Source organism: Heloderma suspectum, chromosome 1 (genome assembly GCF_057233095.1).
Source record: "Heloderma suspectum isolate Gila_16-S chromosome 1, 16-S_ref, whole genome shotgun sequence".
NCBI classification, from domain to species: domain Eukaryota; kingdom Metazoa; phylum Chordata; class Lepidosauria; order Squamata; family Helodermatidae; genus Heloderma; species Heloderma suspectum.
In genome coordinates, this window is record NC_139458.1 from 159,114,652 (window position 1) to 159,137,098 (window position 22,447).

At 45.4% G+C, this 22,447-nt stretch overlaps 1 protein-coding gene across 1 annotated transcript in view; it reads right to left on the reverse strand.

Moving 5' to 3' along the window:
• DPP10 (dipeptidyl peptidase like 10) overlaps window positions 1-22,447 on the reverse strand; it is a 561,648-nt gene that overhangs the window by 70,820 nt on the left and 468,381 nt on the right. The window contains exons 11-14 of the mRNA XM_084808348.1: window positions 17,563-17,686; window positions 13,821-13,859; window positions 12,620-12,727; window positions 5,852-5,943 (exon numbers count right to left, since the gene is read on the reverse strand). Of these exons, the coding sequence (XP_084664474.1) occupies window positions 5,852-5,943; window positions 12,620-12,727; window positions 13,821-13,859; window positions 17,563-17,686 (363 nt within the window). The remainder of the gene's footprint in view (window positions 1-5,851; window positions 5,944-12,619; window positions 12,728-13,820; window positions 13,860-17,562; window positions 17,687-22,447) is intronic.

Here is a 22,447-nt window from a genome sequence, read left to right on the forward strand (position 1 = left end):
ACCTTTCCACACAATATGCCTTTGCTTAAAACCTTATTTATTTATCGAATTTAACTGTGCTGATTAATTTATTATTGCATATATTACACAAGCACCATTATGGATGTAGATGGATAAATAAGAGATGAGACACAAGTAATGGATTGAACTAAGGACCACATTTATTTAATTCAGGATCTGCAGAGAAGGAAGGAAGTATGAAGAAAGCTAATCTGATTGCTCCAGGCCACTAGCCTGATGTCTATTCAGGCAAGCCATCCCCAAATCCAGTGCAAGATGTTAACATAAATTTTACATCCCCTGTATGGAGGGTGATCTTCCTGATCCATCCCACCCGGGACCTCCCAACTCTGGGTGGTTGCACCTGGTAAGCCACAAGGCCATCCATACCCCATCCATGGGTCCCACAGCCCCGAAAGGCAGGTTTTGGGCATGGCCGATCACCCTAAAAGGTGCCTCAAGGAGCTCACCAGAGAGGGACGTTACAGTAATCTACCAGATTTGATTTCCATTAGTGAAGGTAAGTATCCAGGATCTTGATTATCTCTGATTCTATCCAACATAATATTCATTAGGGGAAAATACTACTGGCAACTGGATGCCCAAGCTATTGCCCATGGTAGTTTATATTAGATGTCTATATTAGGTGGTCAGTATTGATGCCCAAAATCTTCCAAGAATTTGGTGAACTGTGCAAACTCCCCAAACCCCTTGATGCAAGCAACACCCCAAGATGTGTTAAGGTGATCCCACAGGAGCAGGGAGCTCACACGTGTTTACCCCTGTTATGTCTCCAGCACCTGCATCGAGAAGTTGTGGTTAAAATATATAATCATGCAGTTAAATGACATACAAACAAAGGAAGGTAAAAACCTTACATCGATTACACCAATTGTGAATGCAGGTAAAATTCCTTGCCAGCCCAGCGCTGTCAACTGGTGGCTTAACTTTTGTCCGTAACAAGGTAACAAGCACTGAAACTATGGCAGATGGGTGGGGAAGTTTGCAATGACAGTGCTAAAGCACCAGTCCAGACCCCTTATTTAAAGCCTAGGAGCAGACAAGTGGGAAAAAGGTTCCCGTTCAGGTCCACTCCAAGGTTCCACCCCCAGAAACAAGCCAGCACAGCCAATTACTCTTGAGTTGGGCCCTAAAGTATGGCCCAGCTTAGAGAAAACTGAGCTCAGTTTGACACTGGCCACGTGAAGAGAAGTTCTGCTCACTTACTCCCCACCAACCCATGCAACTGATACAATGAGGGGTCCCTGGTAAGCAGGTACCCAGGACTTGACAGTTCACCACTATTCTTTGAAATCATTGCCTGAAGACTAGAGAATATGTAATTTCTATTGAAGAGTTGTCAACACCCATGTAGCCTTCTGCATAACCTGTAATTTCTTTTCTTTCTTTTTTTTAAAAAGCAGGCACCCCCAACATGTGACACAGGATTTCTGTGGATATTTGAGACAATAGGGCAGAAACAAGCAAAACTCTTTAAAAAATATGTTTAAAAAATTGAAAATAGTGTACCTGAAGTGTACATGCAGAATCTTATATAAGAATGTGGTAGCGTAAGTTTATTACTAGAGATCTCCAGGCTGATTTTGCTCATTTTTGTTTCAAAATATAGCTTGAACAGTGTAGACATGCAGAACATTTTGGAACTTCAAAAAAAGTTCAAAGCTCAAACTTTGGGCAGCTTGGGAAGAGAGAGGGATGAAGCAAAGGGGAGGTTAGTGCATATGCCCCACACTGTGCATATAATGTAATATATGACATAGTGTGTGTATGCACGTGTAATAATGTTTACTACTGTGAGCTCTTAGAGTGCTGGGCTGATGAAAGGACAGGCACAGACTGTTGGGAAAGGACCTGAACAAAAGTCAGCTGGTGATAGTTAGAGGAGTAGGAAGAGAAGCTGAGAAAAAGAGCTGAAAGGTAGGGATGGTGGAGAATTTCTCCCCGAAACTTCGGGGGGGGCCGAGCGCCAACGTGTTTGGCCCCCCAAACAAGTTTCAGGGAGGAATTCTGTGCCCCCCCGCCCCCCCGGGACGGGACTTACCTTTGCCGAATGTCCCTCCCGGCGGCGGGTCCGGCCGGCGGTTCGGCGGGTGTTCGTGTGGGGCGGGAGCGGCAGCCAGTCTTTCGACCGGCTGCCGCCGCCGCCATTGCAATAAAAGAAAAAAAACGCCCCCGTGATAGGCTACGTGACGATTAACATAGCCTATCACGGCTACATCTGCAAAGTCAGCCATGATAGGCTACGTAAATCGTCACGTAGCCTATCACGGCTGACTTTAAAAAAAAAAAAAAAAGCACGTACGGATAATGGCGGCCCCCATAGGAAGCTGCCATTCCCGTTCCTTATTTGGTCGCTGTAGTCTACGTAAATGTTTACGTAGACTTTAGGGTGGACGAAAGTCACTTACCTTTTCTCGCAGCTTGTTCGCGGTGGGGGGGAGCGCTTCGCTGCTCCCCCCGCGAAGTTCAGGCCGGGGGGGGAGGCTTCCCGCCTCGCCCGGCCGAAATTCAGGCCGGGGGGGGAGGCTTCCCGCCTCGCCCGGCCGAAATTCAGGCTGGGGAGGAGGCTTGCTGCCTCGCCCGGCCGCGAACGCGAAAGTTAAAAAAAAACAAACAAACGTCCCCTGATAGGCTACGTGACGATTCACGTAGCCTATCACGGCTAGATCTGCAAAGTCAGCCGTGATAGGCTACGTGAATCGTCACGTAGCCTATCACAGGTGACTTTTTTAAAAAAAAAAGCGTACGTGAATGGTGGCCCCCATAGGGAGCCGCCATTCGCGTTCCTTATTTAGTTGCTGTAGTCTACGTAAATGTTTACGCAAATAGCATTGCCCTTATTTTCGCCGTAGTCTACGTAAACATTTACGTAGACTACAGCGACCAAATAAGGAATGGGAATGGCGGCTCCCTATGGGGGCCGCCATTATCCGTACACACTTTTTTTTTTTTAAGTCACCCGTGATAGGCTACGTGATGATTGACGTAGCCTATCACGGCTGCCTTTGCAAATCTAGCCGTGATAGGCTACGTGAATCGTCACGTAGCCTATCAGGGGACGTGTTTTTTTTTTTTTCTTTTATTGCAATGGCGGGGGCAGCAGCTGGTCGAAAGACCGGCTGCCGCTCCTGCCCCGCTCAAACACCGGACGAACCGCCAGCTGGACCTGCCGCCGGGAGGGACATTCAGGGAAGGTAAGTCCCATCCCGGGGGGGGTGCGGGGTGCGGGGGGTGCGGAGGATTTCTCCCCGAAACTTGTTCGTGGGGCCGAACACGCTGGCGCTCGGCCCCCCGAAGTTTCGGGGAGAAATTCTCCGCCATCCCTACATAGACTACGGCGAAAATAAGGGCAACGCTATTTGCGTTGCCCTTATTTTCGCCGTAGTCTACGTAAAGATTTACGTTGACTACAGCGACCAAATAAGGAACGCGAAAGGCGGCTCCCTATGGGGACCGCCATTTGCGTACGCGCTTTTTTTTTTTAAGTCACCCGTGATAGGCTACGTGACGATTAACGTAGCCTATCACGGCTGACTTTGCAGATCTAGCCGTGATAGGCTACGTTAATCGTCACGTAGCCTATCACGGGGGCGTGTTTTTTTTTAAAAAAACCTTTGGAGTTCGCGGCCGGGCGAGGCGAGAAGCCTCCCCCCCCGGCCTGAACTTCGCGGGGGGAGCAGCGAAGCACCTCCCCCCCACCGCGAACAAGCTTCGAGGACAGGTAAGTGACTTTCGTCCACCCCTACTGAAAGGACAGCAGAGGGAGAAGAGAGAGAGAAATCTTATATCATGTTTTTTCAACCTCAAACATCAAGAAATGGTGAACAATCTTTTTAAAACATCTTTTTTTTCACCTTTGCCCATTTATTTGCAGTACATTTATTTTAAACATGTAAAGTTGTTCCAGTCACAAGGGAAATGGGCAAAGATATTTTTATCCAATCATTCTCAGATTACCATAGGATTTGCGCTAGTGTCTTGAGATGTGTTTTTGTATATTATACATCCATTTTCAGGAGCAAAGGGGCTTTGCAAACTTAAACTTAATTCCCATTTCCTATCAGAATTAAATTACTTCCCATTTCATATCAGAATTTATTTCTACAGACAATAACATGCGCTTTCATTAACATATTGCCCTGTCACCATTGATCACTACAATTTGTCCTCAGGTGATTGGGTGGTGATTTGGAGCCTTTGGTCTGCAGTACAGTTCCTAGCATATCTAGCCTTTTAAAAATAAAAAAGCGATTAAATATGTTCAGTTCAGTGCAAATTTTTCTATAATCATTTATTAAGCCACTCCTTTTATATCTGAAGCCTCCCACCTTATTTTCCAAAGAGATATGTGGCTCAAATCAAAGTGTGAGGAGAGGACAGAAGGATGTGCCTGATCTCATCTGATCTCGGAAGCTAAGCAGGGTTAGCCCTGGTTAATACTTGGATGGGAGACCGCCTGGGAATCAGGCTTCCTGCATTGAGCAGGGGGTTGGACTTGATGTTCTTGTAGGCCTTTTCCAATTCTATGATTCTATAAGATATGGATGTTCAACTGCAAATCCCTGCACGGTTTTGTTGCCCATAAGTGCCAGTTTGGAAATTGTTTTGTTTTGTCTTTAGCCACTTGGAATCTGATGAACTAACAAACCAGCAAAGAAAAGCTCCTATGCAACTATGGCTGTGAATTTTTCCTATAACTTCATGGTCCTTGGAAGTTGGGTAAGATTCACCTTTTTAAAAACAAACCAACCTAAAGCTGCTAATATTTCTGCCTCTGTTTTTTCTTCTTTTTAAATGTTGTACATTCAGTTACATAGAACATTATAAACCATTAAAAAACAACAACCATGAAACTTAGCTGACTCTCATACTAGGTACTGATAACTAACCATTTTCTTACATGGAAATCTTAGTATAACTCTACTTGTTGGAAAATGAACTTGGGGCAATTCTTGAGCCTTATAGTGAAATCCTCTACATGCCTACTTAGAAGTAAGTCCCACTGATTTCAGTGGGGCTTACTCTCAGGTCAGTGGGTTTAGGATTGCAACCTTAACCACATAGTATAATTGTGATCAAAGAAACATTTTGAGATGCTTCCTTTTCTTGACAGTGTTGGGAGGACAACAGGCTACATATACTAAAGGTATACCCAGCAACGGGTATATAGGGACATACTGCCGCCAATAAGAGATGTTTATACATGCGTGCACACACACGAGGTTATATTACATCCAGTATTGGACGCATTATGTCTCTGTATACCCACTGCTGGGTAATATAAGTGAGAAGGTGCTATTGCTTTGGTATGATCCAACATGGCTCTTCTTATTATCTTATGCTCTTATTTATAACCTAAAAGACCCCTCTCACTCCTAGTTATGGAAGATGTATAACACACATCCCTGAGTATTCCAAGGAACAAAATTTATCTGTAGAAGATTTGAGGATGTTAAAACCAACAGATTTATTTTATACATCTTAATACTTATTATTAGTTTATTTATGAGCTCTTAAGGAAAGTCTTGAAAAGTTTGTTGTCCTTACACAAAGTTTTAGATTATTTCATTTCAATCAGTGTATTGAACCAGAAGATGTCACAGTCTATCGTTGCACTTTATTTACAAAAACTTTCTAACAGTATACTGGCAGATGAAACGAATAAAGTTTCTTTTTGTACTGACTATAGCTTATATTATCATTTGCAAATGAAAAAAACCAAAAAAACATATTTAACAGTTAATACGATTTCCAGTAAAATGGATTCTATCTTGAATTCTTGATAACACAGATATTTTTACCTGAACAGACAAAGAAAAATAATGCTCACATCTTTTGGGTATTTTCATCATATGCCAAGATTTTGATAACTTCCCAGTTTCCAGATGTCAGATGTCGTATACTAAATTGTTCACTCTTTGTCTGCAGGAAAACAAACAGTTAAATTGGATTTTCCCTTTTGCCTTCAGGACTGCCAGTACACATGATTTATAATAACACTTTCAAATGAACCACATGGGTCATTTACCCCACTACCGCAATCCACATTAGGAAGACAGTCATCTTTATTCTGTGCATACATGGTGCTGCATTCCATGCGTGTACATTGTGTGTGGAGGGTGCTTACCAGCAGTGTAGTGGAAACAACTGAAGTATAGGCATGCATCATGACGGTCCCCATAGCCATATTCCCAAGGAGAGTCCAAAAATGCAGGCAATAGTGCTAATCCATATCAATAAACCAGTTCTAACAGTTTTCATCTCTGTCAGGAGCAGATCTTTTAAAAAGCGAATGGGTCTTAATTGCTTATTCAGGATGGAGCCACCCCACTAGAACAAGGACAGCTCCCAACAATATATTGTTTCTGTGAACATCCATTTTGCCCTAGCTACTATTAGGATTGTTGCTAAGCTCAGAGGGAACAGGGAATCCTGATGGGGTGGCAAGTGATGTCATCTTCCCTGCTAATTAGTCTATAGCAGGGGTGGGCAGAAGTTTGACTGTGGTAGATCAGAGCCCACTTCATCAGAAGCACAAACTGTTAACTTCAGTTGGCAAGGGTGTGTGTGTGTGTGTCCATATATTGGAAACAGTGAAGCAAAATGTCAATGAAACACCAAATTTCTGTCACTGATAATTCTACGTACAAAAGAAATAGTAAATCCCTCCTTCAGTGATAACCTTGGAGATGAAGGGAGGCTGAGTCCTCCTTTCCCTGCCAAAGCAACCATGCAATGGAAGGGTTGGGTGGGTTCAGAAACAGTATGCCCAAATTCCTCCCAAAGTTGCCCTACTTAGCTTCCTTTCCACTGCAGGTTGACTATGTGGGGAAGGGAGAACTTTGGGTCTACCTGTCTTCGCTCCTGAAGAAATATGGGAAAGAATGAGGGGTCAGAAAGAAGCAAGCATTGCTTCATGAACCCATTCCCTTCTCCCCTTCAGTAACTCTGGAGGTGAAGGGAGTGTACAGACTTTGAATCCAAATTTGTCCTTCTGTGGTCACTTCAGGGGTAAAAATAGGGTTAACCCTCCCTTCTCTTCCTCCCTTCTCTTCAAAGTGCTGGTATTAACATTAAAGCCCTAAATGGCTTGGGACCAGGTTATCAGAAGGATCACCTCCTCCCATATATACCTGCCTGAACCCTAAGATCATCTTCAGGGGTCCTTCTCCAGGAGCCCCTGCCAAAGGAAGAGAGGCAGGTAGCTACCAGGAAGAGGGCCTTTTCTACTGTGGCACCCTGGCTGTGGAATGAGCTTCCTAGGGAGGTTCGCCTGTTGTACTCCTGTTGGTAAATACATTTTTATTTTCCCAGCATTTTAGCACTATAGTCTTTTAGCTCTGCTGTTTTAAATTTATATTGTAAATATCTGCATTGCTGCTAGATTTTATTCTGGTTGTACTTTTATATTGTAGTTTTAAGCTTTCATATTTTATATTGTTTTGTGTTGTACTTTGTGGTTTTACAGAGAGCTTCGGCTATTTGCCAGTATAGAAATGAAATAAATAAATAAATAAAATAAATAAATCTTGGAACCCATGTTGTTGCCTCAGACAGGGGCCACCTTGGCTCAGAGGCTTGAGCTGACTTCACAAATTACATCAGATCTGAGGTGGAATGTCCTCTTGCCTCATTTTCTGAAACCTTATCTGCCTTCCAGATTGACCAGAATGGGGAAATCAACCAACACCTGTAACTTTTCAGAAATTTTGGCAGAATGTTCAGGTATAGTAGCTTCTTCTGAGGGGCTGAAGCCTGACATATTTCAGACAAATAGGTGCATGGTTATTTGTTCTGGGTGCCTTTTAAGTTTGAGGGTTAAAAAAAAGCAAAACGTTAATGTGTTTTTTTTTTGTGGGGGGGGATTTGCATGAACATGATGTATAATGTAGAAAGGCATGACTCCAGCTTGTGGGGGGTGGGGGACACACATTTGCAAGCTCGCACTTGGTGCCCTCTCCCCAGTACTGAGAGGGCTCCTCTGGCACCTGCTGCCCAATCTCCCCTGATGCAGCCACCACCCTCGTGACAGGGATGTAGGGATGGCGGAGAATTTCTCCACGAATCTCGGGGAGGCCGAATGCCAACGCATTCAGCCCCCTGAAATTGTTGGTGAAATTCTCCACCCCCCCGCCCCCCCGGATGGGACTGACCTCCCTCGAATGTCCCTCTCGGCGGCGGGTCCCGGCGGGAGTTCGGCGGCATTTCGTCGGGAGCAGGGGTGGCGGCCGGTCTTCCGACCGGCTGCCGCCGCTGCCAATACAAAATAAAGTAAAAAAACCCACACACACCGGTGATAGGCTACATAACGATTAACATAGCCTATCACGGCTAGGTGTCCAAAGTCAGCCATGATAGGCTACATAAATCGTTACGTAGCCTATCACGGGTGACTTAAAAAAAAAAGCGCGTACGCAAATGGCGGCACCCATGGGTGCCGCCATTTGCGTTCCTTATTTGGGCCCGGTAGTTTACGTAAAGATTTACGTAGACTACGGCGAAAATAAGGGCAACGCAAATAGCGTAAATCTTTACGTAGACTACCGGGCCGAAATAAGGAACGCAAATGGCGGTGCCCACGGGCGCCGCCATTTGCGTACGCACTTTTTTTTTTTCCAAAGTCAGCCGTGATAGGCTACATAACGATTAACGTAGCCTATCACGGCTGACTTTGGAAATCTAGCCGTGATAGGCTACGTTAATCGTTACGTAGCCTATCACGGGTGTGGTTTTTATTTTTATTTTTTTACTTTTGTATTTCGCGGCCGGGGAGACGGGGCGCTTCTCCCCGGCCTGAATTTCGGCCAGGCGAGGCGGGGCACCTCCCCCCCCGGCCTGAATTTTGGCCAGGCGAGGTGGGGCGCCTCCCCCCACAGCCTGAACTTCAGGGGGAGAACCGAAGCGCCTCCCCCCCACTGCGAAGCAAGCAGCGGGACCAGGTAAGTCCCTTTCGTACATCCCTACAGGGATGGCTTGGGGAAGCTGACAGCATCCTCCTTGTGCAAACACTCTTTCACTTGCAGGCTTACCCAGTGGCGAAACTCTGCAATAGGTCCAAGGCTATTTCCTGCCTTGGGGAAATGGTGGGATATTAATAATAATAATAATAATAATAACAACAACAATAATAATAATAATAGGGCTGAGCTGCTGCTCAGCTCCCCGCCCCTGCAGCACTGCCACCGGGTAAGTCGACAAGCAAGCATGAGGCAGAGGGGTGGGATGGCTACCAGCGTCACTTGTGTGCTCATGGGCTTACACCATGGATGTGGTACCGCTGCAATGGATAAGCCCACAAGCAAGCGAGGGTGAAGGGGACGGGGTGAGGCATCATTCGCCTTGTGCTCGTACTCATGTTTTCCTGGTGGAGCCCATTGCAGCCATCAGGAAGGAAGAAGGAAAAAGCTGATGGCTGCAGCAGTGTCTCCAGGTGTGAGGGGCAAGAGGCACACTCCAGCTGCCCCTTCTCTCAAGAAAGACCAAGGGTAGGGATGGCGGAGAATTTCTCCCCAAAACTTCGGGGGGCCGAGTGCCAACGTGTTTGGCCCCCCGAACAAGTTTCGGGGAGAAATTCTCCGTCCCCCCTGCCCCCCGCACCCCCCCCAGGATGGGACTTACCTTTGCCAAATGTCCCTCCCAGCGGCGGGTCCGGCCGCCGGTTTGGCGGGTCTTCGTCCAGGGCGGAAGCGGCAGGCGGTCTTTCGACCGGCTGACGCCGCTGCCATTCCAATCAAAGAAAACAAAACAAAAACGCCCCCGTGATAGGCTACGTGACGATTAACGTAGCCTATCACGGCTAGGTTTGCAAAGTCAGCCGTGATAGGCTACGTAAATCGCCACGTAGCCTATCACGGGTGACTTAAAAAAAAAAAAAGCACGTACAGATAATGGCGGCCCCCATAGGGAGCCGCCATTCCCGTTCCTTATTTGGTCGCTGTAGTCTACGTAAATCTTTACGTAGACTACGGTGAAAATAAGGGCAACGCTATTTGTGTTGCCCTTATTTTCGCTGTAGTCTATGTAAATCTTTACGTAGACTACAGTGACCAAATAAGGAACGCGAATGGCGGCTCCCTATGGGGGCCGCCATTTGCGTACGCGCTTTTTTTTTTTTAAGTCACCTGTGATAGGCTACGTGACGATTAACGTAGCCTATCACGGCTGACTTTGCAGATCTAGCCGTGATAGGCTACGTTAATCATCACGTAGCCTATCGCGGGGGCGTTTTTTTTTTAAAAAAACAACTTTTGAGTTCGCGGCCGGGCGAGGCGAGGCGCCTCCTCCCCGGCCTGAACTTCGCGGGGGAGCAGTGAAGCGCCTCCCCCCCACCGCGAAAAGCTTCGAGGACAGGTAAGTGACTTTCGTCCACCCCTAACCAAGGGTGGTTAGATGCCACTACGTGAAGTTTTTCATGGCAGCCCAGTATGCTTCTGATTAGCTCTTTCCTGAGGAAATGCTGTGGGGGTGTTATTCTATGTTGTAGTTTGAAGGTGCCTTCAAGTAGGAGCACTGAATCAGCCCTAATATTTGGTGCCTTGCTCCCTCCTGCTAAGCTCTAGAAGTTTAATGAAGAAAGAATTATATTGCATATTGCTACTGATGTACATCTTAATTCCTATGCATATCTTCTTTTGCATCTATATTTATTTTATTTTTTATAAGTGAAATAAACAATACCAACAACATAGTCAAAATCTACAGTTTCCAGCATTACAGTATTCTGAGGAAGAAAAAGAAAAAAGGAGGAAAGCAAAAGAAGAAGAGAACCCCCCCCCCAAATACCAGTGTACAAAAATGTCAGCAGCTACGGCAGCTGCCATTTGCGTTCCCTATTTTTCACCGTTCTAGCCTACATAAATATTTACGTAGGCAATTACTGCGAAAAAAAAGGGAACTGCAAATAGCGTAGGGATGTATGAAAGGCACTTAACTTTCGCGGATTATGTTAATGGTGGGGGGGAGGCGCTCCGTCCCTCCCCCTTGGAATCCTGGCTGGCCGGCTGTGCTCCGCAGGGATTCTGCGGAGCCGCCGGCCAGCTCCACCAGCAGCCGGACATCTGGCCGCTGGCTAGCAGGGACGCAAATGGCGGCGGCCATAGCCGTTGCCGTTTGCATCCCTGCAGTCAGCCATGATAGGCTACGTAAACATTTACATAGCCTACCACGTTTTTTTTTTTAAACTTAGCCGTGATAGGCTACGTAAATCTTTATATAGCCTATCACTTTTTTTTTTTAAACTGGAAATGGCGGCGGCGGCAGCCGGTCAGAAGACCGGCAGGTGCAGCCGCCGCCACTGCACCGCTGCTGCTGTCACCGCTGCCGCCAGGAAGATCCGCTCCAGGTAAGTCTCATCCCGGGGGGGTGGGGGGGCAGACCGTTCTGCCACCGATTTCGGGGGCCTGAATGCACTGGCATTCGGCCTCCCCGAGATCCATGGCTGAATTCTCTGACATCCCTAAAATAGTGTAGTGGGCGCTATTTGCGTTCTTTCTTTTTGCAGTTTTATCCTACCTAAATATTTACGTAAGCTTTTACGGCGAAAAAGAAAAGAAACACAAATAGTGCCCACTACGCTATTTGCAGTTCCCTTTTTTTCGCCGTAATTGCCTACGTAAATATTTACGTAGGCTAGAATGGTGAAAAATAGGGAACGCAAATGGTGGCCGCTGTAGCCGCCGCCATTTGCATATGCCATTTTTTTTTGTTTGTTTGTTTTGCCTAGCTGTGATAGGCTACGTAAAGACCTACGTAGCCTATCACGGCTGCCTGGCTGGACACAAATGGCGGCCACTACGGCGGCCGCCATTTGCGTCCGCACCAGTCAGTCTGCAGCCAGAAATCCAGCTGTGGTCGGCCCTGGCCGGCTGCTCCACAGAGTCACTGCGGAGCAGAGCTGGCCAGCCAGGATTCCGGGGGGGAGGACCGGATCGCCTCCCTCCCCGTCGAGGATTCCAGGGGAAGGGATGGAGCGCCTCCTCCCCCCATGAACACAATCTGTGAAAAGATAAGTGACTTTCGTACATCCCTACTTGCTGGCTACCAGCTAGTTGCCCCTGCTTACCATGTGTGGTGAGCTGCTGGGCAGTCTGCGGGAGCCTGGGGTGTGGCATTTCGCTCCCTCACTGAGCTGAGATTTTGCAAGCCATCTGGTAGAAATGGCAGCTTGGCCTTTTTAGACCATCATGGCTGCCATTTGCACAAAATTGGCCTTTACATAAAAGGCCAAGCTGCCATTTTTATGCAAAATGGCAGTTCGATGAGGGAGTGGGAAGCTGCACACTTGCCTGACTCAACACACACCAAGTTGGGCAACCACTGGGATTTGCAGACTGGTGTCCGGGGGGCTGAGCCAGCAAGAAATTGCCAAGCCTGAAGCCCCAACTGGATGCCCATGACATCTCTAGAAAGAAAAGATACTGTACATCCATGCTGGCCTAAGAGCTGACACCAGGCCTCTTAGCTATGGCCTCCATCACCTGCCACTCTCTGGGTGGGCACCTGAGTGTCCACTGGGCTGTAGGGCCCTGGACATTGGCCCCAAGGTCCAGCCCTAGCTGCACCACTGAACAGAACATAAACATAAATAAAAGAAACTTACCTGAACCTTAAACATGGCAATATGGTGGAATTCACCACGACCACCTTGCTTAACAGGAACTGTCATAAAGAATTTATTGCCATCTTTAGAAAAAACTGGCTCCTCATTCTATAAAAATGACAGAGAATCAGAATTCCGATGTTTTTTAATTAAGCACTAATCCACATAAGCCAACATTGCTATGAACAGAGCATAGAAATACACACAGTATTGAAGAGAAACAATATTATATAGGAAAAATGGTCAAGGTAGGAAAGTAGGCAAATAATCCAAGAGACCATTCAGTATCCTAGCAATAAATCTCCAAACTTTCTCCAGACAGTTTTTACAAAACAGTAGCAATCCTAAACAGATTTACAAGAGAGTTAATCCCAGTGAATTCCATGGGACTTACTCAAGTAAACACGATTAGGATTTAACTGATGACACTTCAGTTCAGATGATACTTCTACTACTTCCATCTTTCAGTGGAGTTGTAAATATGCCATCTGTGCAAAGTGGTGGTCAGATTACTTAGTTGAAGTTCCACTGAGATTTTGTGGAACTTGTAGTATGATGCTAGGGACACTACCATATGTGCTTTATAATAATTTGCACCCTTTGTCTATGATGATGATGCTGATGACGACGACGACCAGGATCCAAACACTGGATATTAGGAACTAGCTCTTAGTCCAAATCAAGACAGGAAGTAACAGACAAAAAGACAGTGATGACAGAGAGTCTTGTGGTAACTTAGAGTAAAACCCAACATAAGTCCTACTTAGAGTAGACCCATTGAAATGAATGGGACTTAAGTTAGTCATGACTAACTTAAGTCCCATTCATTTCAATGGGTCTACTCTAAGTAGGACTTATGTTGGGCTTTACATTTAAAGACCAACACATTTTGTCTTTCAAAAACAACAGTCTACCTATCCAGATATAAACCCGCCTATGCTTTACATTTTTAATAGTTACTTTTAGAACCCATGTTGGGTTGTTGTGTCATGCAAAGTCAGTCAATATGTTTGTGATACTATAATTCTCCTGCAATTATTACCATGCGTTTTTTCCTCTCTTAAATTAACACTTAATTCTTACTGAGTCTAATTTACTAAGCACCATTTAGTTTAAAATGTGAGCTTCTTTTGACATTGTATCAACAACGAACATACTAAAGATGTTGATTTTCTATTCCAAACAATTAATAATTCTGTACCTGTTTAGAAAGCCACACTTCAGAGGTAAATTCATATTTCTAAAAAAAGAAACAATTACAGTTATATAATGCCTACAGATGTTATACTAACTGAAAATCAGAATTTTATTCTTTAGCAGAGACATCACCTTGCCGACAAAGGTTCGTATAATCAAAGCTATGGTTTTCCTAGTAGTAACGTATGGCTGTGAGAGCTGGACTATAAGGAAGGCTGAGCGCCGAAGAATTGATGCTTTCGAACTGTGGTGCTGGAGAAGACTCTTACGAGTCCCCTGGACTGCAAGGAGGTCAAATCAGTCCATCCTAAAGGAAATCAACCCTGAGTGCTCATTGGAAGGACAGATACTGAAGCTGAAGCTCAAATATTTTGGCCACCTAATGCGAAGAGAAAACTCACTGGAAAAGACTGTGATGCTGGGAAAGATTGAAGGCAACAGGAGAGGGGATGGCAGAGGATGAGATGGCTAGATAGCATCACTGATACAATGAATATGAACTTAAGCACACTCTGGGAGAGGGCGGAGGACAGGAAAGCCTGGCGTGCTATGGTCCATGGGGTCACGAAGAGTTGGACGCAACTTAACGACTGAACGACAACAAAATAGGAATAGCAGCATGTTGCAATGTGAACCTCATAGATAGAGCATATGCCATTTGACTGTTATTGAATAGTTATAGTGATATTGGAGAAATCTGTTTGGGGGGTGGAGTTCAATGAGTTTTCCTAGGCTCACCCTCCTGTACTTCATTCCAGTTCCCACTGTGGGACCCAATTTTATCCACAGTGAGTCAGGCCAGTTCATGGATTTTCTGGGAATTTTGCACTTCTTTTGAAGGTTTTGCAATTTGCAGATATTTCTGAGCAATCTGCGAAAATTATGGCCAAATTTGTACAAATTATGACCAAATTGAGCAAATTCAACTGTAATTTGCACACAGTTCTGAGCAATTGCAGAACCTTCCAAAAATTTGCAGAAAAGGTTCCTAGAGTTTGGGGAACAGTCCACAGCTCGGCTTGCAGATGCCAAGTCAGACATACACGATGCAGAACTCTGTTGAACCAAAAAGGGCCAGATTTCCCAGTGACAGACATCCCTAATTAGTTCTCATATTATATCCCCAATAGGGATAGGGGAGAATTTCTCCCCGAAACTTCGGGGGGGCGAGCGCCAACGCATTCGGCCCCCTGAAATCGGGGGTGAAATTCTCCGTCATCCCCCCCACGCCCCCCCCCCCGGGATGGGACTTACCTTTGGCGAATGTCCCTCCCGGTGGCGGGTCCCGGCAGCGGTTCGTCAGCCTTTTGTCGGGGTGGGGGTGGCAGCCGGTCTTCCGACCGGCTGCCACCACCGCCATTACAAGAAAAGTAAAAAACAAAACAAAACGCCCCTGTGATAGGCCACGTAACGATTAATGTAGCCTATCACAGCTAGATTTGCAAAGTCAGCCGTGATAGGCTATGTTAATCGTCATGTAGCCTATCATGGGTGACTTAAAAAAAAAAAAAAAAAGCACGTACGCTAATGGCGGCCCCCATAGGGAGCCGCCATTCGCATTCCTTATTTGGTCCCTGTAGTCTACATAAAGATTTACGTAGACTACGGCGAAAATAAGGGCAACGTCCCGGGACGAGACTTACCTGGGGCAGATCTTCCGGGCGGCGGTGGCAGTGCCGGCTAGTGTTCTGACCGGCTGCCACCGCCGCCATTTGCAGGTGTTTTTTTTTTTTTTTTACAGAGACGTGATAGGCTACGTAAGTTTTTACATAGCCTAAAACATCTGGGTAAAAAAAAAAAAAAAAGCCGTACGCAAATGGCAGCGGCTACGGTAGGGATGTCAGAGAATTCCGCCATGGTTCTCAGTGAGGCTGAATGCCAGTGCATTCAGCCCCCCGAAATTTGGGGCGGAACGTCCTGCCACCCCCCGCCCCCCGCGGATCCCCCCCGGGACGAGACTTACCTGGGGCGGATCTTCTGGGCTGCGGCGGCAGCGGCAGCGGTGGCGGCGGGCGGTCTTCTGACCGGCTGCCGCAGCCGCCATTTCCAGGCTTGTGCGGAAAAAAACAACAACGTGATAGGCCACATAAAGATTTACATAGCCTATCTTGGCTAGGTTTTTAAAAAAAAGAAAAAAAAGATGTGATAGGCTACGTAAATCTTTAGGTAGCCTATCATGGTTAGGGGTGGGTTTAAAAAAACACACACGTGTATGCAAATGGCGGCTATGCTATTTGCGTTCCCCATTTTTGCCATCATAGTCTACATAAATATTTACGTAGATTAAGACGGCCAAAAAGAAGGAATGCAAATGGCGGCAGCCATAGCTGCCGCCATTTGCGTACGTGGTTCTGTTTTGTTTTGTTTTGTTTTTTTTACCCAGAGCCCTCCATGGCCGGAAATCCAGCTGCGGATGGCTCTGGCCTGGCCAGGCCGAGCCTGGCCAGCTGCTCTGCAGAGTTGCCACGGAGCACAGCCGGCCGTTCGAGGATTCCGGGGGGAGGAACAGAGCGCCTCCCCCCCCAGCCAGGATTCCAGGGGGAGGGACGGAATGCCTCCCCCCCACCATCAACATAATCCATGAAAGGTAAGTCACTTTCGTACATCCCTAGGCTACGGCCACCGCCATTTGCGTACACTTTTTTTTTTTTTTACCCAGACGTTTTAGGCTACGTAAAAACTTACATAGCCTAAAACGACTGGGTAAAAAAAAAGGCGTACGCAAATGGCGGCGGCTAAGGCCGCCGCCATTTGCATTCCTTAGTTTGTGCCGTCTTAGTCTACGTAAATATTTACGTAGACTAAGACGGTGAAAATAAGGGGAATGCAAATAGCGTCCGCTACGCTATTTGTGTTCCCCTTATTTTCGCCGACTTAGTCTACGTAAATATTTATGTAGACTAAGACGGCCCAAACTAAGGAACGCAAATGGCGGCGGCCGTAGCCACCACCATTTGTGTACGCGGTTTTTCTTTTTCTTTTTTTCCCCAGAGCCCTCCACGGCCAGAAATCCGGCTGCAGATGGTTCTGGCCTGACTGGGCTTGGCTGGCTGCTCCACGGAGCTGCCACAGAGCACAGCCAGCTGCGGAGAATTCCAGGGGGTAGGAATGGATCGCCTCCCCCCGGTGAGGATTCCAGGGGGAGGGACAGAATGCCTCCCCCCCCACACCATCAACATAATCCGCAAAAGGTAAGTGACTTTTGTACATCCCTATTGTTTTGTTTATGAGACTGGAGCTCTAGATCTCCTGCATTATTTTCTGATTGTCAGCTTATTGTAAGAGTTGAACTTAAACATTTTCCTTAGACATAAATCACATCTACACCAACATAAAATACAGTGTTGCAGCAGTTCCTAATATTGCCAGAATCCAGATTTATCTGTGGTAAAAGGACTAGTTAGTATTGCTGCTTCTGCTTGTTTACAGAGTAGAGAGGTCTTCATGGAACTCACACTTGTTCAACAGGCACCCAGCTGCTCTCCATCTATGATTATGAAGCTCAACTTTTGAGACCTAACAAACCATGATATAGGTGCAACTAGATGTGTGTGTGTGTTGTCCCCATTCAAAAGCATGGGTTTCATATTTTCTCTACCACAAGGTGTCTTTAACACAAGGTGAATTTTAAGTAATGGAAATGAACTTCCCACACACCCAAATAAAACTCCAATTCTTGTTTTATGTGCATAAAGACAATAATTGTAAAGTATCCCAGAGAAAAAAATAAACAAGAAATTGCATACCATGCTACAAGCACCAGTTGTCGTCTCACACACTGTAAGAATGGATAGGTCCTGAGGTCTGTTTAACCAACGGACAACAGTCTTAGTATTGCTGACCCACTTCACCATCATTATATAATATTCTCTGAGATGGAGATAGAATTTAAAAAAAAACAGCAGTTACATAACTCACATATAATAATAATTTAATAATAATAATAATAATAATAATAATAATGACATATTCAAAATTAACATGAGAACTTATTTTGCTTTCTGTTTCACCAAGCTAAGGAAAACAAACTTTGGAACAATTGCACAAACAGAAGTGTTTTCAGTGCTATGAAGTTGCAAAGAAGAATATAAAATGTCAAGGACATTCTGCAAATATTCTGTGCAAGAAGGGAAGTAGACAAAGCAGGAAGTTGTTTCCATGGCCAATTACAATAAAATAGAAATGCATTGTACTACCAGACAGACTGTCTGCAAATGGTTTTAGCTAAGTAAGGGCAGAAAGCTACACATACGTTTGTCCAATGGCACAAACAATTCTCTCCTTCTACAAGCCCTGTAAGATTGTAATGCTGAAGTTGTTATTTAGACACTTATTGCAATCTGTCAAGGCTAAGAAGCTTGCCATACATAGTTCAGTACACTGATCATGGCTGTGGACAGAATGCATTTACCAATCACAATTGAGATCAGCAGCATTTAAAATCACAAGCCACTAACTCTGGCCATCATAAATACACAGAAGTCAGTGGTTTAAGAGTTGCAGCTTTGATCATACTGGTTCAAACTGATGACATTTAGGCTGCAATTCTATACATACTTACCTGACAGAAAGCTCCACTGAATTCAATGGGGCTTACGTCTGAGCAGATATGCATAGGACTGTGCTATAAGAAGCTTTCTAATAAATTTATTATTATAACTTAACATATGTACAATCTTTCTTACTTACTTATGAATTCTGGGATTCTACAGAAGAGGCTGTAAGAATTACCTTACTATGATAAGTGCTTAGTAAAGTCAACAGAGACACTAAGCTGAACAAAGAAAACGGATTTGCATTACCCTGCAAGCCCGGATATATTTCATAATCTTAATTAACCTTGAGGAATGGCTTATGGCTGTATTAGAACAGTGTTGGTCTTAAGCATCAAAGTTATAATTTTTTGGCAGTGTATCCAACATAACACTGAAAATGTGTCCGTCACAGCAGAAAACATACAAGCAGCATTGTTGTTCCTCCAGCAGTTGTACGTTCTGCTAGAAGTTTAGTAAGCAAGCACCTAGTGTACTGAAGTCAAAATGAACTGAACATGTGCTTGTGCAAAGGCTTGCAGAAAGCCAGAAACTGAATGTATTGGGTTTGACACTTGTGCAAGGATGAAAATAAGGTTTCTGCAAGCAGTAGAAGCTTTGCATTAGCAGAATGACACCACTGGATACAACCCATAATGCTCATACAGTACAAAGTAATTTACAGTCATCTTCACAATTATGTTTTGAGGTAAGGCATTATCAACTTAGTAACAGAGAACTGAGGCTGGAAGGAAGTGTGTTGAACGAAGCCACTTAGGGCATAATCCTATGAAGATAGTCGGCAGCCTCCGAACTCAGCCAAGTTTGGAGGTTGCCAAGTATTCCATACAGCCAGGGCAGCTGGAGCTCAGAGGCCATCTTCACCTCCACTCTCCAGCTGCCCTGCATTTCTGCTAGATGGACGATTTTGCCCACCTAGGTGTGGTGGATTGGAGGGGGAGGGAAGGAGGCTGAGGTGGCCATAGGACACACCGCAGTCTCCTCCCCTCCCTGCCCCCAGGAAACCCCCTTTTCCCATCTCCACACTCTGTTTCCGGGCGCAGAGACATAGTCAGAACTGCACTGGATATGAAGGGGAAAGGGTTTCTGGGCTCCAAGGGCACAGCCCTGTTTCTGACCTTGGAGCCTGGAAACCAAACAATTCTATGCCCCCCCTCAATGCTGTCTAGGGGACATAGGATTGCTCCCTTCTGAGTCTAGGGGTGAACTAGCAATTGAACCTGGTCTTTCATGCTTAAGTTCAACAGACTCTGAGACAATGAGCTTGCAGACAGACTTGACCTTGTAGTAGGGATGGCGGAGAATTTCTCCCCGAATCTTCGGGGGCCGAGCGCCAACGCATTCGGCCCCCCGAAATCGGCGGTGAAATTCTCCACCATCCCCCCCCCCCAGGATGGGACTTACCTTTGGCGAATGTCCCTCCTGGCGGCGGGTCCCGGCGGCGGTTCGTCAGCCTTTCGTCGGGGGCGGGGGTGGCAGCCGGTCTTCCGACCGGCTGCCGCCGCCACCATTACAAAGTGTAAAAAAAACCCCAAACCCCGTGATAGGCTACATAACGATTTACATAGCCTATCACGGCTAGATTTCCAAAGTCAGCCATGATAGGCTATGTAAATCGTTACGTAGCCTATCACAGGTGACTTTGGAAAAAAAAAAAAGCGCGTACGCAAATGGCGGCGCTCTATTTACGTAGCTGTAGTCTACGTAAATCTTTACGTAGACTACCGGGACCAAATAAGGAACGCAAATGGTGGCGCCCATAGAGCGCCGCCATTTGCGTACACGCTTTTTTTTTTTTTTCCAAAGTCACCCGTGATAGGCTACGTAACGATTTACGTAGCCTATCACGGCTAACTTTGGAAATCTAGGCATGATAGGCTATGTTAATCGTTAAGTAGCCTATCACAGGGTTGTTGGGTTTTTTTTACACTTTGTTTTGCGGCTGGGGAGACGGGGCACTTCTCCCCGGCCTGAATTTCGGCCGGGCGAGGCGGGAAGCCTCCCCCCCCGGCCTGAATTTCAGCCGGGCGAGGCGGGATGCCTCCCCCCCCTCGCCTGAACTTCGGGGGGAGAAGCGAAGTGCCTTCCCCCCACCGCGAAGCACCCCTGCGAAAAGGTAAGTGACTTTCGTACATCCCTACCTTGTAGTTAGAAGTTGTCATGTGAAATGACATCTGAGACATCACATCTAAATTACAACCAAGTGCTAAAAAATTGTTCAGCTGTTTATGATGCCTATCCTTGTTGGCAATGCTAATGAAGATACCTTCTAGCTCCCATTTCTATTTAGTTTTAGTGTGGGAAAGCACCATGCAATACCTTGACAAAACTAAGTTACTACACCCCACTAGTTTTCTGGGAGATATCTTTGCTAATCAGAATGCTACTGTCATGTTTCATTGTCCTCTTCTTTTGTCTTGTAGAGCTGACACTGGGTCATCCAAACCCCAGCAGCACATAGCACGAAGAACATCAGAAATATCAATACACACAGTTGCAGATTATGGACTTTTTTCAATGTGTCTGGAATGAGGAGTCATAATACCGCTCCCTTTCTCTTTCTCTGGTGTCTGTGTGAGAGACAGGGGGGAGACAATCACATGCATTTTTTAAAAAAATACTGTTTCAATATATTTTTTGATTTATACTGCTGTGGAGCTCCAATTTTCTCTAACTAGGGCATTATGCTTTCATAGGTAAAATTAAAATTAAAATTGATTTTTCCAGGAATGCACATGCTTCTTCAGCCTTCTGTGATGTGACAGCAGAATGGATTTTTTTTTTTTAAAAAAAAAACCATCTGCACTCAAAGAGAATACATGAAATGCATGCAGTTTTTAGTAAGAATGCACAAACCGCAGATGAAAAAATGAGACTGCTGTCCACTTAGATATGCAGCATTCTTTCCCTCTGAATAGCAAATGGGACAGTGTCTATCATGTAAAGACATCTGGCTGAAATGACAATAGGTGGCTACATTTTACTTATGGGACAAAATCCTTTGAATTGGTATTCAGGACAGAGCGGGTGGGTCAGGCTCGAAGTTTGAAAAAGCCATGGGCAAATTGCAGTCGGTGGGGCAGCCTGGCATGCTGTGCCAGGCCAGGTTAGGCCCCAAATAGCATCACCAACAAGAGAGTTGAGCCCATGTGGTTGGACTTGCATCACCATTTTAGTTCCTCCACAATGCAATTGTGGAGGTGCTGGGGTGTCCAGTAGCATGTTTCTAGAGCTCTGGGCAAAAGAGGGGTGTGCTAGGCCAGGACTTGTTACAGTCCTGAAGTGGATCAATGATCAATGAAGGACATTTGTGCTTAAAAGTAACCTGAACTATCCATGTTCTAGGATTAGGATTTTTATATACAGCTTATTGGAATACAAGGCTATAGCTCTGAGGGTCAGTAAGTTTTAAAGAAATTGTCAGTTTGTGGCATCAAATCTATCTCCAAGTGAGAAAAGAGACTGAAGAGAAAATGTCAAACTTTATCTCAGGGGCATGGCCTTCTGACACTTGCCATTATATAGAGAGACTGTGGGGCAAACCATTATGCAGAAAGAATTGCATTGTAGTTCTAATTGCTGCATTGACCCATTACCCATTTCAAGCCTTGTCGTTAAGCTGTGACCTATTTAAACCCAAATTGATCATCCTTCTCTTTCTTTGAGCTGCATGCATAAATATCTCAGTTATGTAGAAAATTTCTACACAAAGTGGAACAATTTATATTGAAATCAATAGAACACTGCAACAAAAACAATTGTAGTACTATGACCTTAAATCAAGATTTAATTTGCTAATTTGGGCCTGTGAAGAGTCATGCATTATTAATTTTCAGATAATATGGATACAGTAAGTTAAATATAGTGCTGTGCCAAAAACTTCTCCTAATTTTTTTTCTGGCCATTCTCATTCATTTTGATAGAAAAGAAATTGCTTTTGAAAAGACACTCAGGGAGAAGAAAATTTCAGAGGAATTCTCATGAACTGGGTTCATGGTTCTTGTGCTTACTTTACTTATGAGGTGGCCAAGAAGTGTGTCCTGTCCTGTCTTTCAGTCATCTCACTGGTAGCCTGTAG